Raw genomic sequence first — 18506 nt, 5'->3', positions numbered from 1 at the left:
ATTTCCAGGGATGGCTAATACGGATAGATTTTTTTTTTTAAAAAACACATTGCAAGTTGAAAGTAGGCTCTGTTTTAAGAAAATCTGTTATGTTAAAATCCAAACTTTTGCAGCATGAGGATTATGAGGTGAGTGGTTATATCACAAAGGAATTCTTTACTACAGTATTTATTTCGTGGCTCTTTTCACAAGAAAGCCCCCTCAGTGTTGGTAAATTGAAAAATGTACTAAGATTAGATTTTCAAGAGCATGTTTTCTGCATAAGGTACTCTTGCACTCTTTAATACCCAGATCACTATATTGAGGTCTGTTAAGCACCCTGTGTATGATATGCAGGCAGATCTCATTTTATTACATTTTGTTCTGTTGCCCTTCACAGATACAGTAGTTTTTACAGATTGAAGGTTTGAGGCAACACTGCGTCAGGCAAGTGTGTCAGTGCCATTTTTCCAGCAGCATTTGCTCTCTTCATGGCTCTGTCTCATGTGATTATCTCAGTATTTCAAGCTTTTCCATTGCTGTTTTATTTGTTATGGTGATCTGTTATCAGTGATCTCTGATGTTACTATTACAAAGAGGCTGCCTCACTGAAGGCTCAGATGATGATTAGCATTTTTTAATGATAAAGTACTTTCGATTAAGGTATGTACAGTGTTTTTCTGACATAATGCTATTGTACACTTAATAGACTAGAGTACAGTGTAAATATAATTTATATGTACTAGGAAGCCAAAAAAATTGTGTGACTCGCTCTATTGCAAGATTCCCTTTCTTTTCTTGGTCTAGTCATGAACCCACTTTATCTCCAAGGTATGTCTGTATTATCTCTGAAGAAGCTACCTTTTCCTGGAGGCAGTTTGGTAGAGGGGAAATCAGGGGCTCTGCCTGTCAGAGTGGACCTAGGTCCTCACTGGATTCTCTCTGTCTGTTACTGTGTGAACTTAGGCTTAACCCAGTAGGTCTCAGTGTTTTCATCAGTGACCTGGAAAATAGATAATACCTGCTCCATAGAAGAGGATTAAATGGATACAGTCCTTATAACACTATGCCTGGCACATACGTGGTAAGCACTCAACTGGTAATAGCTGCATCACTTGGCATGTGTATGTAGCTGTTGTTGATGTGATTTAGCCAGTGTTCACTCTTTGCTTTTTCTGCCTTGTTCAGATTTTTTACCTGGGGAAAATTGGCCATATAAATGTCATGCTTGGGGGTAAAGAGTTTTCTTCTACCACAAACAACGTATTTGTCTTTCTCAGGCTGTACAAAGAATCTAGACAGGAATTGTGGCTGATGGCAGGAAAAGACTAAATATTTTATAGAAGTGATATTCAGTTGTTTTTGTGAAGAAGAATAAGTTAGGGAAGTGGTTTTCCATTTTAATTTTAATCTTCATATAGTAAAACTCACTTTTTGGTGTATAGTTCTCTGAGTTTTAACAAGTGTACACCTACTTTAATTGTGCCCACAATCAAAATATAGAACGTTTCTGCCTGCCTGGTGCTATCACTTTTTAGTCAACCTTCCCTCTATCCTTAGCCTCATGCCTCTGCTAATTTGTTCTCCATCCCTACAGCTTTGCCTTTTCCAGAAGGTCATATGAATGGAGTCAGACAATATATCTCATCAGACCTTTTGCATCTGGTTTTTCATTCAGCATAATGAATTTGAAACACATCCAAAGCATTGGATGTATCATTAGTTGGTTCATTTTTATTGCTGGAGAGTGTTCTATTATATGGATGCACTATGGTTTGTTTATCCATTTCACTGAGGGACATTTGGGTTGTTTCTAGTTTTTGACAATTATGTATAAAGTTGCTATAAACATTTGTGTAGAGGTTTTCGTGTAAACATAGGTTTTCATTTCATTTTAGTAACTATCTAAGAGTGGGATTGCTTGGTCATATGGTAAAGGTATATGTAACTTTGTAAAAAACTTCTGAATGATTTTCTAAGGAGTTTGAACCCTTTTGTAGTCCCACTGGCAGTGTATGAGCATTCTAGATTCTCATTCAGTACTTAGTACTGTCAGCTTATTAACATTGCTGGCCATTTCAGTAATGGTGTGCTGGTATCTTGTAACTTTAATTCACAGTTTTCTAATGTCCAGTGACATTGAGCATCTTCATGTGCTTATCTGGTACTCATTTGATGATGTGGTGCTTAAATCTTTTCCCTATTTTATTTTTGGATTATTTCTTTTTTATTTTTTGACTTTTATATATATGTCATAAAAATAAAAATAATAAAAAAAAGAACCAACTGTACTTACACCTGGCTGTACATATATGCTAAAATATGCTAAATATGCTAAAATATGTATGTAATGTCTGAGAAGAACTAGAATTGGCCATACCTAAAATTGACCCTGATTTTGATATAATCTGTGTAAAAACAATCAGAAAGCTTTGTTTAGATGGGCAACTTTTATATTCATTGTATAAACATTTGGAGTGCTGATGTAATTAATCATTGCTTTGTTCCTCTCTCATGCCATGGATTCCAGAACCTGGGACTTTCATAAATTTAATCTTCATCGTTTAGAAATCTCAAATCACAAAGTAATATATCACACACAGTAGTTTGGGTTCATTATTCTAGTAATATATCCTTTTGGGAGGAAAATTATAAGTGAGGAATAGTACTGAGGGAGAAACTATGAATAACGCTTAACTACTTCTACAGGGTTATGTGGGAGGAGGTCTGGGCCAGTGGAACCACCTGATTCCACTCCTTGAAGGAACTTGTTTGATCATTTACTAACATAAGAATTTTTTTTTTTTGTCTTTTTGCTATTTCTTGGGCCGCTCCTGCAGCACTTGGAGGTTGCCAGGCTAGGGGTTGAATCAGAGCTGCAGCTGCCAGCCTAAGCCAGAGCCACAGCAACTCTGGATCAACCTACACCACAGCTCACAGCAACGCCAGATCATTAACCCACTGAGCAAGGGCAGGGACCGAACCTGCAACCTCATGGTTCCTAGTCGGATTCGTCAATCACTGCGCCACGATAGGAACTCCCATTTACTAACATAAGAATTCTTAGGAGATAATTGTCATGTCCATGAGATTGGCACCCCAATTTTATTTATTTTTTTAATATAAACCATTTTTTTACTTATTTTTTGTTAAACATGCATACGGTGTTTCTTTTTTTCCTTCTTTTAAATTTTATTTATTTATTTATCTATTTGTCTTTTGTCCTTTTAGGGCCGAACCTGTGACATATGGAGGTTACCAGGCTAGGGGTCTAATCAGATCTGTAGCTGCTGGCCAACGCCAGAGCCACAGCAATGCCAGATCTGAGCCTCGTATGTGACTTACATCCAGCTCGTGGCAATGCCAGATCCTTAACCTGCTGAGTGAGGCTGGGGATCAAACCCACAACCTCATGGCTCCTAGTCGGATTCGTTTCTGCTGTGCCACGACGGCAACTCCATGTTTCTTTTTTTAAATTTTACTCAAGTGTAGTTGACTTACAATGTTGTATTAATTTCAGGTGTACAGCATAGTGAATCCGTTAAACATATAAATATATATTTTTTTTCCCATAGAGATAATTACAAACTATTGAGTAGATTTTCCTGTGCTATACATTAGGTTTTTGTTAATCATCTTTTTTTTTTTTTTTTACAATAGTATGTATGTGTTATTCCCCCACCCTCCCAATTCCTTCTTCCCTCTCCCCAACTTTTTCACCTATGCTAACCATGTATTGGTTTTGAAATCTGTAAGTTTGTTTCTATTTTATAGTAAGTTCTTTTCTAGCATTTTTTATTAGATTCCACATACAAATGATATCATATGATACTTGTCTTTGACTTAACGTCACTCAGTATGATAATCTCTAGGTCCATCCATGTTGCTGCAAGTGGCATTATTTCATTCTTTTTTATGGCTGAGTAATACCCCCATTGTGTATATGCACTACATCTTCTTTATCCATTCCTATGTCAATAGACATTTAGGTTTATGTCTTGGCTATTGTAAATAGTGCTGTAGTGGACACTGGGGTGCATGTGTCTTATCTAATTATAGTTTTCTTTGGATATATCCCTAGGAGTAGAATTGCTAGATCATATGGTAATTCTATATTTAGTTTTTTAAGGAACCTCCGTACTGACCTCCATAGTGGGTGTACCAATTCACATCCCCACCAACTGTGTAATATGGTTCCCTTTTGTCCATACCCTCTCCGACATTTATTGTTTGTAGACTTTTTGATGATGGCCATTCTGTCTGGTGTGAGGTAACACCACATTGTAGTTTTAACTTGCATTTATGTAATAATTAGTGATGTTGATCATCTTTTCAAGTGGTTTTTGGCCATCTGTCTTCTTTGGAGAAATATCTATTTAGATCTTCTGCCCATTTTTTTTGTGAATGGGTATATATGTGTGTGTGTGTGTGTGTATATATATACATATACATAATATGTATATACATAATCTCAATGAGATGTTTGTATATTTTGGAGATGAATCTCTTGTCAATTGCTTCATTAGCAAAGATTTTTCTCTCATTCTGTGGGTTGTCTTTTTGTTTGTTTTTTATGGTTTTCTTTGCTGTGCAGAAGCTTTTAACTTTAATTAGGTCCCATTGGTTTACTTTTGTTTTTATCTTCATTCTAGGAGGTAGATCAAACAAGCCATTGCTGCAGTTTATGTTAAAGAGTGTTTTGCCTATGTTTTCCTCTAGTTTTACAATGTCTGGCTTTACATTTAGGTTCTTAATCCATTTTGAGTTTATTTTTGTGTATGGTATTCAAGAATGTATTAATTTCATTCTTTTGCATGTAGCTGTCCAGTTACCCCAGCACCACTTATTGAAGAGACTGTCTTTCTTCCACTCTATGTTCTTACCTCCTTTGTAATAAATTAGTTGAACATAGGTGCTTGGGTTTATTTCTGGGCTCTTTATCCTATTCCATTGATCTATGTGTCTCTTTTTATGCTAGCATTATTCTGTTTTGATTACTGTAGTTTTGTAGTATAGACTGAAGTCAGGGAACCTGATTCCTCCAGTTCCAATTTTCTTTTTCAATATTGGTTCTTCGAGGTCTTTTGTGTTTCCATACAAATTGTAAATGTTTGTCCTGGTTCTGTGACAAATATATTGGTAACTTGATAGGGATGCCCTATTTTACATATAATTTGAAAATAATATCCCAATGGCTCTCATAAGCCTAAGTTGTTGGGAGAATCATCTGTATTAAAGAGTCATAGATTTTATTTCCTACAGCACCAGCATATTTTGAGGCTAATTAAGTGCCATCCCATTTTTGAGCTGTGGACTCAGATCCAGCAGAGTTTAAGATGGTATGATTATCATGGAAACCTACCTCACCTTGACACTGTCAGTCTGTGCGTCTGCTTTAGAAATGTTGAGACTGCCCTTTTCTCACTGCATAGCTCTGGCAGGTTGCTCTGGGCACTGTACAGCGCTTGGGCCAGGCTGGAGGGTGCAGGAGCTCTACCAGAAATTGGAGGCATGGTGTGAGATGTCACTAAACAATGACCTGGCAAGCAAAGGCAGCGGCATCCCACCCCATCGAGATGAGGGATCCAGGCATTCAAGTGCCTTAGGGCAGGGGTCTCTGAATACACACACAGGTGTACCTGTGGGAGTTGGGGTGGGGGGAGTGCTTACTAGTAATCCATTGAGGTGTAGAAAAAAGATTTTAGGGCCTCTATTTATATTAATTTTTCCCTTAAAATTAACCAAAATTAAGCATTATTGATTTAACATACAGTCAGACACTGACACCCGTGTGGTATGTATGCACATCGAAAAGTCAAGGTACCTGGCTTAGACTGTGTAGGCTGTGGGGAGACAGGGACAAAATGTGAGAGGGAGCACCCCCACCTTGGGCATCGGTCATCCATGCACCCTCTCAGCCTGGTTCCTTTGCTTTTTGCCTTTTGTGAGCATCGTGGGTTTTCCCGTATCCAGATGAAAGAGTTTTAGGATGATCTCATTTTAACTGAACTAACATCCCTGGCCCTCAGAATGGATGAAGAGTTTTAAAAAAAATCTGCGAAGGATCACAGGTTAAAAATAAGACAAGTAACATAAGCATAGGTGGATGATGGGAAAAGGGCAGTCCTGCCACTTTTTCTATCACAGAGAATCAGGTTGGCCAAACTGCCCAAAAAAATTAGATGTCATCAAATTGGCTGCTTGAAATGTAGATATAAATCAAGTGCCTATAACATGGACCCTTGTCTTAGAAATAACTTGTGTTTGAGACTTAAATATAACACATGCATCTAAGTAATAACTACATTTATGGGTGAGTGGGAAGAGGTGCTTTAGCACTTTCTGTTAAGGGATTGCCATGGGAAAGCCATAATAACCACTTCTTTGAGTGACATGAAAATTGACTTTGGGTGATAGATTGGGGAAGATTTTACACAAAGCCCTCAAGGGAGAGTAAAATTTAGAAAGTAGGCGTTACAACTAAGGACCCTTACCCTGGGCCTGGAGAAGAGTACAAAACAAGCAAAAAAATGGAATGGCTTGGATTTGTTTGGGAAGTTACAGGGAGCAAATGTAAAATGTAGTTGTAAAACTAACCAGCTTCTAGTATCCTAACAGTGCAAGGGAGGAGGGTTGGCAGGGACCTCTCCTTCCTACAGCAGGTCCAGGGATGAGCTCACTTCTCTGCTGACGTGGCTGAGGTGGGGATATCTGACATCCCTGTGTGTGTGTGGTGCAGGCCTCCTGCTCCCCAGACTCCCTCCCTTCCAGCTCTTAGCGGCCTCTCACTGATGGGAAGGGGGTTGAGGGTCCAGTCCCTCATTCTGGATCTGCTATCTCCTAATGCGCTTACAAACAAGCCTTTGACATCTTTTCCACATTCAGGAAGGTGTGCACAAGCTGTCTGGCAGGGAGGCCCAGGGGAAGATGAACATCGGGGCAGAACTGGGAAGCCTGAACATCTCCTTGGTCATCCTTAGCTTAAAGCTTGAGAAGTGGGATCTGGTTCGATCCTAACTGCACCAGTAAATAGGTGCATCATTTCAACCCATCACTCAACCTTTCTGATGCTCAGGTTCCTTATCTATAAAGTTCAGACACCAACAAATGTATCTCCTATAGCTCTTGTTTGGTGAAATGAGAGAAGACACATTGAGCACTTTTCACGTGGCCTGGTCCATAGAAACAGCTCAATAGTATTAAGCCTTGGGTGTCTATTTTTTTCTTTTCTTTTCTTTCTTTTTCTTTCTTTTTTCTTTTTTTTTTTTTTTTTTTTGTCTTTTTAGGACTGCACCTGTGGCATATGTAAGTTTCCAGGCTAGGGGTTGAATCAGAGCTGTAGCCACCAACCTACACCAGAGCCACAGCAACGCAGGATCCAAGTTGCGTCTGCAACCCACACCACAGCTCATGGTAACGCTGGATCCTTAACCCACTGAGCGAGGCCAGGGATCAAACCCGTGTTACCACTGAGCCACAACAGGAACTCCATCCTGGGTGTCATTTTTATCGTTATACTCGTTAAAGTCTGAAACGGTTTAATATTTTTCTTCGCCATGATCAAATTTCTTTGAAAGTTAACGTTGACGTACTTTACAAACATGATGTGATCAAGTCTGTAAAACACAGAGTCTTTATTAAGTGCCTCCTTATTTATTAAACTGGGAGTTTTTTTCCCTCCTTTTAATGGCCAAGAAGGTCATTCAAAACTAAAGCAAGTTTATGGCAGGTCACTTGCTTTTCTTAACTTTTCTGCCAAAGCACCAAGCTCTCTGCAGTCTGATTTGGTGCATCCAAATGAGTGGCAAAAGGCTATTAATTGCAGTTCCTTAAGTGACAGGTTCCTTCTCAGCAACAACCGAATGAATATTCAACTTCTCTTCATCTGTGACCTCCTTGCCCTGGCCCTCAGAGCTGAAAATAACCTGATCATTTTTAATCAGTTTGTTAAACATTAGGCAGCTTGCTGATTTACTTTTAATCACATTCTGCAGATTTCTAGGCATTAATCTGACATTTATAATGAAAATTGCACATTTGTATTCTGGGGATTTTTTTTTAATAAAGAAAAACAATAATAGGAAATAATCAAGGAAGACTTTGTGCGTTAGGAGCATGTGAGGAGTATTGCAGGTGTGTGCGAAGCCACCAGCACGTGAATTCCCTTGAACTATTTTAAATTGGATTTTTCTGTTATTTCGAGTGGGAAGCACAAGAGGCCTTGCCTCTAAAGAAGATGATCATAAAATTGCATCCAATTGTGCCTGTTATCCTTACTAGATGGTATCCTCTCAGCCTTCAGAAGTGGATCTTAGTTATGTGTAGTCAACCTATGGCTCTTATCAGTCTGCTTTTAGGCTCAGTATTTGGGATAGCCAACTATGACTATTTTAAAAAATGTCTTGCACAGTTCCCTTTGTGGCTCAGCAGGTTAAGAACTCACCTAGTATCCATGATGGTGAGGGTTCAATCTATGGCCTCACTCAGCGGATCTGGCATTCGTCATGAGCTGTGGTGTAGGTTGCAGACACGACTCATATCCTGTGTTGCTGTGGCTGTGGCTGTGGCTGGCAGTTCCAGCTCCAATTTGACCCCTAGCCTGGGAACTTCCACATGCTGCAGGTTCAGCCCTAAAAAGCAAATACATACATACATACATAAAATAAGAATTATCTTCCAAAGAAAATCAGAGGATATTGGCCAGGTGGTGTTTCTCTTAAAGCTATTCAATTCATAGAAAAGAAGCTATTGGGAAGCAGAGTTAAGATTCAAAACAAAACAAAATTCTGTATTGAACGTCTTTGAAATTGAACAGTTTGCAGTCTACTCTCTATTTCTGTCTCTCAAATGTGGACCAAGTTTCAGAAAACATGACCCCAGCCTCAAGGACATATATAACCTTTGAAGGTCCCTTCGTTATCGTGGTTCCTTTGGTGATGACTATGGTCTCCTCCATCACCACCATCATCGCACCTCCCACTCCTTGAATCCAAGAACAGGAAAGAGCAGCCCCTTCACGGTTCCAGGAGTGCCACCAGCAGCCATATCTCCATGGTCTTCTCCAAACAGGTACCTTTCTTCTCCTGCTCTCACCTACTTGTGTTCTTTTTTCTCCAGGTTGAATATGTGATCAAGTGTGACATGTCAGCTTTGCAGAAGATTCTGTATCGTCATATGCAAGCCAAAGGCATCCTGCTCACAGATGGTTCTGAGAAAGATAAGAAGGTACGATGCAGAGGATAATGCAACTGAAGGTGCTGTCATATATCTTCTTAGGGCTGTGATGCCAGATGCTCCCAGGAAACATCCCTGCTGTGGCTTATTAGTCAAAGCAAATTACTGGGCTTTTAGGGGGGAGCTCTTGTTGCTGCCAAAGGCAATCTCTTAGCCTTGTACCTGCAAACTGCTTTGGGGCGGTAAGGCATAGACACCATTTTGGTGTTTATATCACCCAAATAGTTACTCTGCTCTTGTCAGTTCTGCACAAAATACATCTGTGGGTGGCATTTCAGAAGGTTTTAAAATCCATTTTCATTTCCTGGGCATCTGTTCCAAGCTTCTATCTTCCCAGAATCCTAGAGAATAGACAGTTACTTCACAAAGCCATCAACTGGACATAATTCCGTCTTATAGAATAAGTTATTTGCAAGGAAGATGTTATATCTAATTCAGAAACTACTTTGTAATAGTAACAGGAACTTTGGACTGCAGGAGATGTAGTCACTGAGAAGACCTGTGGCCCTTTGCTCTTTGTATAGAAGGCTACTTTTTAAAAATTGGAAGTAATCTTATCAGTTACTAACTTCTATTTTGACACCTCTCTACTTGTCCTTAGGGGAAAGGAGGTGCTAAGACACTTATGAACACTATCATGCAATTGAGAAAAATCTGCAATCACCCCTATATGTTTCAGCACATTGAGGTAAGTCTGCCTTCTCTCTTGGGACCCTGATCCTGATTGTGCTGTTCCTACTAATGCTATATAGCAAATAAAAGAGGGTTAAAATGTGTAGACGTGGAAACAACATGGTCTGATGGCTTGACAGCAGAATTAACAAACCTGAATTTTCTGGATATGGATTCTCATTGGCACCAAACACTTGAGCATCTGGAATTTTATGACCAGGAGTTTAAAGTAGTGAGAAAATGTTGTAAGCTCTGGCTCATTATGTGGGTTTGGATGAGTACTGTGAATTGCACTGTTACGGTAGGAGCTCTGAAATTGAAGATAATGATAAATACATCCAGGTTCCCTTCAGAGGGATGCTATGAAAATTATTAAAATAATGTATTTATACCCCTTGAAGAGAAAGATGTTCCTGAAATATTTTCTCTGTAAAGGTCACTGACTTTAATCTGTTACTTAAATTTGTATTTTTTCCTTTCTGGCTTCTGTCATGATGAGGTACATCTAGGCTTTTATCCTGATGCTCTGGTCTCTAGGAAGCTATTTTTAAGAGAGAAGACATTTTCTGCCCTGTTCACTACAAGTGAATGTGTTTCCTAAATTGACAAAGTTCCCCCTCAGTAGGAACCATTGAATTGAGCGGGAAGGAAAAGGAGCCACAGTTGTAGGCTCTACTTTTCAGTGTTGCTCCTGAGGCATATGATCCTGGTGGCAGTTATTTGTCAGGACGGAGCTTACATTCCACTATAGATGAGCAGGAGGCATGGGGCAAGTCACTGCAGCCTCCATGCCTGCACCAGTTTAGTAATAAATAAATACAAGTTTCAAGCATCTTTAACTTTCAGGAGCATATTCCTGGAAATGAGACTTTGACATATTCTTGACTTTGAAGATGCTTTTTTTTCTCTCCTTTGTTTTTTGTAATCATGCTTATTAGTTAAGAACATGTATTGCTCATTCTCTCCCTATCCTGGGTTCCTGGCCCAACTGTGGTGGGAAAGTAGAAAAACTCCTGATGCTGATGGTGCCTTAGGGACAGATATGACCTTTTTTCTTTCTTTTTACAACCACACCTGTGGCATCTAGAAGTTCCCAGGCTAGGGGTCGGATTGGAGCTGCAGCTGAACCAGCACAGCACCACCAGATCCGAGCCGTATCTGTGCCCTATGCCACAGCTTGTGGCAATGACAGATCCTTAACCCAGTGAATGAGGCTAGAGGTAGAGACTCTGTCCTCTCAAACATTATGTTGGGTTCTTAACCCACTGAAATGCAATGGGAATTCCAGGGACTCGATGACATTTTATAGAGTTAAAAAGCCATTAATCTAAGTCAAGTGACAACAGCATCTACAGTAAGGGGAAGGAAGGAAGAAAGGAAGGCAAGCAGGCAGGCAGGCAGGCAGATTGGTCCCACCAACAAGCCTATTTAGACATGGAGTTGAAGGAGAACCAACTGTGCAGTATTGCGTCCATACCCCAGGCCTCTTTTAGCTGTGATCTGGTGTAAGTCACTCAGCATCTCCAAGCATAGCATACTTGACTTATCATCAGGTGGTACTAGATTATAGGACCGGCAGAAGGATAAACTTTAAAAAAAAATCACATATGGGAAGTTCCTGTTGTGGCTCAGCAGTAACGAGTCCAACTAGTATCCATGAGGATGTGGGTTTGATCCCTAGCCCAGCTTAGTGGGTTAAAGGTCCAGTGTTGCTGTGAGCTGTGGTGTAGGTCACAGATGCAGCTTGGATCCCACATTGCTATAGCTGTGGCATAGGCTGGCAGCTGCAGCTTCAATTCAACCCCTAACCTGGAAACTTCCATATGCCACGGGTGAGGCCCTTAAAAAAAAAGGCACATATGAAGTATCTGGTAAACCAATACTGTGATAAACAGGATGTAAGCCATTAATAAACGAGTGGGAGGGGTGTGCATGTTGAGCTGGGGATGCCAAAAAAAAAAAAGGTCTAATTATGAAAAATGATCGGGGTCATGTCAAGTTAACCTGTCACCCACTGTCTTATTTTTCCTAAAAGCAGTGTTAAGATATTTACTCTGCACAAGTATAGAGGGGTTTGAGAATTTAGAAAAGATGAAAATGAAGTGTCAATCTGACTTCGTTTTTATTATCATGCAAAAAAACATCTTGGGCCAGGTCAGGAAGGGGGAGGAGGCCTTCTAGCCTCAAACTTCTGTCTGAAGCAGCTGAGAAGGGGTATAGGAGGGGCATCAAAGAAGCTAAGTTTAAGTTTAACACACCCTCCTCTGCCTGCTTAGCTACATTTTAATGAGCAGTCAGTAGAAAGACCAATTTGATTTGCAATGTTTTTTGACATAAACTTTCAGGAGCATGTTCCTAGAAATGAGACGCACAGTTATTGGCAGATGCATCATGGTTGTGAAGCAGAGATGCTGTGTGCCTTTTGCTTTTGTCTTCATTTTGTTTGCTTACACATCCTTAATTCATACCATATCATGCCAGAAACCCAGCCTCACAACCAGGCACACTGCCTCCCCGGGGACTTTCCAACCAGCGACATGAAGATGGTGTTTTTAATATGCTGCTGATATCCGGCCTTATCACCATCCACCGACATGTCTGTCGTCTTAGAGTCAGGGATGGGGCCTAAAAATCTAGTAAGGAATGGCCACCTATAGAGAAGGAAGGCATGGTTCTTGGAGTCAGGGTAGGATTTTGGCCCTAGTCCATGGTTGTTAATTTTGCCAGCAGGGCAGCTTCCTGAGGCGCTGGGGTCCACCATCAATGATGGACATGTCTGGGAGTAGAGCCCAAAGGGAAAGATCTGGTTCCCTTGGAGGAAAGCTTCAGTGCTCTGGGAAGGAAGGGGAACAGAAAAGGGAGACAGCTGGCAGTTAATGTGAAGGTGTGACGTGCTCTCCTTCCCCCAGATGGTCTCCCTTTCTATGAAAATCACACGGAGAACCGCCATTTATTTCTTCTACATGGTCAGAGAGGAGAGAATTCTGTGATTGAATTCTGTATTTACAGAGTGGAAGCCGGTCATCTGAAGGGGGGTGTACATTTAAGGCCTTATTTGTGTATCGTATAGAAAAGCACAGTACAGAAGAGATGTTAGGATTTCACTGGCCTAAGATTTACAATATATAGCACACAGATAATCATTACTTTTACTGTTAAATATTTCCTTGATTAATCTTGATTTGCTTATAGTAAGCTCTTTCTCTAGTCTAGACAATAAGCTCCTTGGGGTAGATACTTTATTTTTTTTCTGGGTTCCCCAGTACTTGCCTAGCCCAGCCCTGGGCCAGTAAACACTTAATCACAGTTGATGTGTGAACTAACTCCGTCATCTCAATATGAGAGTCTAGAGACTTTTGGCAGCACAAGATACATTTGGCAGAACTGTAGTCTGAATTCAGAGATTTTTAGTTTCTGGTTCATGCTATAACAAGTATTTTCTCGCTTATTCCTTATTGTATTGAACTGGGCTATAGTAATAGGCTGACCTCACCTGGAGAATAATTATTATTATTATTATTATTTTTGTCTTTTCTAGGGCCACACCTGCGGCATATGGAGGTTCCCAGGCTAGGGATCGAATCGGAACTGTAGCTGCCAGCCTATGCCAGAGCCACAGCAACTCGGGATCCGAGCCGCATCTGCAACATACACCACAGCTCACGGCGATGCTGGATCCTTAACCCACTGAGCGAGGCCAGGAATCGAACCCACAACCTCATGGTTCCTAGTCAGATCTGTTAACCACTGAGCCACAACAGGAACTCCTAGAATAATTATTAAGTTAAAAATTATATACCTGTTTTTTAAAATCATGTTCTTCTCTTTCTTTTAAAGGAATCCTTTGCAGAACACCTGGGCTATTCAAATGGGGTCATCAATGGGTAAATCTTAATTTTTTTCTTCCCCCAAATAGTTTGTTAATCTTATGTAAACTTTTCTCACTACACTGTTTCCCATCACACAAGATACATACTGCCTGCCAGTCTCAGCCCTCCCCTCTCCTTCGCAGAGGGTACAGAAGTTGTTAACCAGACGATATCAGCATTCTCTTTTACTTTACTAGCATAAATTACCACATGCCTTGAGAAAGTGGCTATTCAGAGGACATAGATCTCCTTTAATAGACTTAATAGTGTCCTAGTGTCCTAAAAACGTCGTCCGAGCTTCAAAGGGTCATTACTTATAACTAGTAGTATGGCTTGAGCTCAAGGAGAATTTATCCTATGAAATTTCAAGTTGATAGTTAACATGAACATGCATGAGAGGAAATGTCTGATCTGCTATAAATATATATGACTTCATAGTGATTTGTTAGAGTATGATCTGTGTAAGAAATGTTTTTCATTACCTGGAAGAGAATCATGCCTGCAGCACCACCAAAACAGAGCCTTGCATTAATAGAAATTCTCTGTCTGGCTTGTTTGGTACCAGGAAAATTTTTATGAGGATCAAGGGGTCCTCTGTGGATCCCAAGGGTAGGCTGTGTCCCTGGTGTAAGCTCCAGGAATTGGAAGCCATCCAGAACCAGTGCCACTAGGCGCTCCCACCTCTCCTTTTCGTCCTTTTCTCTGGGTCCTCTGTTCACTCTTGGTGCCATCACGTGGCCTTGGGGTGTTTGGAGGGTGGTTCTCAGCGCAGGGAACACTTGAAACTGTGTCTCTTCACTGTGTCATAAAAGCAGCTACCAGTGATACGTTTCAATGTCATAGACTAGACCTCACGTGCACTGCTGAGCTTTCCCAACAATATCATCTCTGTAACACATCCCTGTTGATAAAAGAGGAAAGCAGTTTCTTGTGGAAGAAAAAAGCTGTACTTTAGCTCCTTGACATGCTTCTCTATTTGACAGCCCTCAGCCATCATATTTCGATGTGAATTTCTATGTAACCCTGTCCCCTCCCCAATCACAGTGTACATGGTGATCATTTAAAAAGATGTCACATCTTGTCACTGCCCTGTTTAAAACCCATCGATGGCTTTTCATTGCCCTTAAAACTAAAACTAACAGAGCTCTACAGCATCAGTTCTTTCTTCCTACCCTCTTTACCTCCGCTCTCATCCCCCAGTCCCCAAAACACACACACATTTATGCTTAAGCCACACACACACACACACACACACACACACACACACCCCGTTTTTTTAATTCCTCAGACTCACCGGGTTCTTTTACTCTTCCGGGCCTTTGCACACTCTCTTTCTACTTCTTGGAATCTCCTGCTCTCTGCTTCCAAGCCTCCCTTTTTCACCTGGTTGTATTTTGCTATTTCAGATTTTACCCTTACTGTTGTCTCTTCAGTGGGGTCACCCTTGATAGTCTAAACCAGTGGCTGCCAATTTTTTTTTTCTGCACAGGGCCAGATCTCAAATGTTTTCACCTTTGCTGGCCAGAAAGTCTGTGTCTCACCTGCTCCACTTTGCCACAGTAGCAAACTGGAGCAGGTGAAAGCAGCCATAGGCAAGCCGAAGTGAGCCAGCATGGCTGTGTTCCAATAAGACTTCATTTTCAAAACAAGTTGCAGTCCAGGGCCGACGTTTTGCCAAACTCTGATCTAATCTAAAGACGGTATCACATGTTGTGATGAGTTCTCATAGCCACTTGCTATTTTTGTGTTTAGTATTTATCACAAGTTGTCATGACCCATTTGGAAGGCAGGGATTCTATTTTGCTTCTACACATGCCAAGCATTGTGCTTGGCACATAGTAGGTCCTCATTTAAAAATGAATCTTAAATGCCCTCAATTAGTAATATTATGTACTGAATAAGTAGAGATTTAAGGAAATGCCAGTATATAATGTATGCCTGTATTAGAGAGAGGGAGAGAGATTTGAGAGAGAACATATTAGAAACCTAAGGTTTCCTTTTCTTCCTGGACTCTATTAGAACCCAGCACGTATAATGCACTCTTTATGGGTTTTGTTTGAATGTATTTTCTTCTCCCATGAAATACTGTTGGTCATTTGGGGAGTGGCTATTCATTCATCCATTCCTTCACTCTGTAGCTGTTCATTGAAAGTTTGCTATGCGCAAGGCACTGTGAGAAATTCAGAGCTCTACTGGATCCTTCAAGAAGACAGCAGTAATACTGTCTTCTTGTTTTGCATTTTTGGGTTCAGGGCCGAGCTGTATCGGGCCTCAGGAAAGTTTGAGCTACTTGATCGTATTCTGCCAAAATTGAGAGCGACTAATCACCGCGTGCTGCTTTTCTGCCAGATGACGTCTCTCATGACCATCATGGAGGATTACTTTGCTTTTCGGAACTTCCTTTACCTGCGCCTTGATGGTGAGTGCATAAAGGAATTATTGGGCTTTGAGTCCGCACTACTCAGTGCAGGGGTGATGGGCACTCAGCGGAAAGGAGGAGGAAATTGTTGAAGAATTAACTAGTGGGGTGGAGCTTCTCTCCATAGCAGTTTTTATATCTCCCAGCCTACAATAAGCTGCAATCATTTGCACAGCTGATTATCCCACATACAAGTCCAGGCAAGTGGACTCAGAATCATTTATAAGAACCACAGTTAAACTAAACCAAACTAAAACATAAAAACCCTCCTGTCCTTAGACCTGTCTGTTACCCATACCCCATATAGAATATATTGATAAGCCTTTAGCTTTTTCTCTGAAGGCATATTTTAAAGGGATAAAGGCTATGTCTCCTTCCTTCGGTAACACTGCAGTAGTTCATTTAAGATTACTTCTGTCGTTAAAGCTTCTCCTTTTTTTCTAAGTAGAACATGCCTACATGCTATGTTAAGAGATGGGGCTTTATTGTTGCCTGAATTTCTGCAAACTGTAAAATATTTGCCTGATTGTAAGACGGAAATTTAAATACCATGTTCTAAAAAAAATTAGTAAGAAAATATGAATGGAAGTAAATAAGAGTTTAGGAGAACTTCCTAAATTGCTGTATGATTTGGATGGCAGCCCTAGTGTTTCTGAGATTAAAGATACCAACATTTTCATTCTAGGGCCAGAGGATGACACTTTTAAAGAGTGGTAAATTGGAATAGGGGCTAATTTACAGCCAGGATGGTGTTGAATCCCTGCATAGTGTTACTAATACCACTTTTTTTTCTGATGCAATATTCAAGTTATTGTTAAATGGGAAATTTAAAGTTTATGTTCCATTAAAAGATTTTGTTTTATTTTCAGTCTTACATTTTTGTCCCCTTTTGCCATGAGTTAAGAGATAGCTAGATATATTCCCATCCTCGGACGTGCTGTCTGTTCTCTTACTTGACTTTTTAAGTGAGTTCTCTGTGTAGTCTGCCTCTTAGGGCATTATTGATTTTTAAATTAATTATACCTTCTGACAGACTTGATTTTTTTTTTTTTTAAGTCTTAGGAGTTCCCATTGTGGCTCAGCAGGTTAAGAACCTGACTAGCATCCATGGATGTGAGTTCTATCCTTGGCCTCACTCTGTGGGTTAAAGGATTTGGCATTGTTGTGAGCTCTGGCATAGGTCACAGATGTGGCTCGGATCTGATGTTGCTGTGGCTGTGGCATAGGCTGGCAATTGCAGCTTTGGTTCAATCCCTAGCCTGGGAACTTTTGTATCCACAGGTGCAGTCTTAAAAAAGGAAAAGAAAAGAAAAAAGGGAAGAAGAAAAAACAACAGATAAAAGTCTTTTAACCTCTGCTCCTTAAAGTCTCTGAAAAATACATTCATAAATAAATGTTAAATACTTAATGTTATATAGTTATATAAATATAACATTAAGTTATACAACTATAGTTATATCTGCCACAGTCTGTCTTTTGGCAAATCTGCCTTGTGTCTTGTCCTCTCAGCAGAGGTGTTCGTTCTGCCCTTTCTGTGAGGAGAAAGTTCAGCCCTCCTTCAGCCCCTCACCTGAGCCCTCCTGTACTGTTGCTCAAGTGAGGGGCAGCTAGCTCTATTCCCCTGTATGTATAGCTCCCTGCAGGTATCTTGTAGAACTTTTGTTTACTGCATTGTGGGATTTCTTTTTCAGTCTCTGCTCTCTGGGGACTGCAGCCTTGGAATATTTGAGTCTGGGAAGCTGGCAAGAAGTGAATTTCCTTAAATCGCTCTAATATGTGCTTGCTAGTTTGAGAGAGTATCTTTAGTAGTCTGTTGGTTGCTGTCTTTATTGTTATCAATAGTAACAGTCATGAAAGCTAATGCTTATGGAATGCCTACTGTGTGTGGGATGCCAGGCAAAGCACTTCATGTGCATTATTAATTTAACTTTTTCAGCAAACAAGCTATTATTATCCCATTGTACTAAGTTATAAATATGAGCCCCATTTAAAGATGAGAAAACAGAGGCTTAGAGAGATAACTTGCCAAAGGTTGTACTTGAAGCAAATGACAAAACCAGGTTCTGAGATCTCTTTGATTGCAAATTAGTTTAGAATCAGTTTTAGGAGATCCAGCAAGGTTTATTCCATTGCTGAAAATACAGCCTACTTTCCTAGAGACAGCGTTTTAAGAATGATTTTGAACTTACTCAGATTTTTTAATTGATTCATCGAAAACGGCCAGGCCATTTCAAGAGAATGTGCCACTCACTGATCCTGCCATTGAAGGCCTTACTATTAGGCTGGAGGAAACAATTAAGCACATTCCATTAGGTGTTCCAGGTGGCATCGAG

General features: G+C 40.4%; 1 protein-coding gene across 6 annotated transcripts in view; it reads left to right on the top strand.

Annotated features, from left to right (window-relative positions):
- The window catches only part of SMARCA2 (SWI/SNF related, matrix associated, actin dependent regulator of chromatin, subfamily a, member 2), a 191470-nt gene that overhangs the window by 77146 nt on the left and 95818 nt on the right, over nt 1-18506 (top strand). For all 6 annotated transcript variants that reach the window (XM_047767718.1, XM_047767711.1, XM_047767716.1 and 3 more), the window contains exons 20-23: nt 9097-9204; nt 9815-9901; nt 13723-13769; nt 16007-16173. In XM_047767718.1, coding sequence (XP_047623674.1) covers nt 9097-9204; nt 9815-9901; nt 13723-13769; nt 16007-16173 — 409 coding nt within the window. The remainder of the gene's footprint in view (nt 1-9096; nt 9205-9814; nt 9902-13722; nt 13770-16006; nt 16174-18506) is intronic.

Source organism: Phacochoerus africanus, chromosome 2 (assembly GCF_016906955.1).
Source record: "Phacochoerus africanus isolate WHEZ1 chromosome 2, ROS_Pafr_v1, whole genome shotgun sequence".
NCBI lineage: Eukaryota > Metazoa > Chordata > Mammalia > Artiodactyla > Suidae > Phacochoerus > Phacochoerus africanus.
This window is presented reverse-complemented; position numbering and strand designations above follow the sequence as displayed.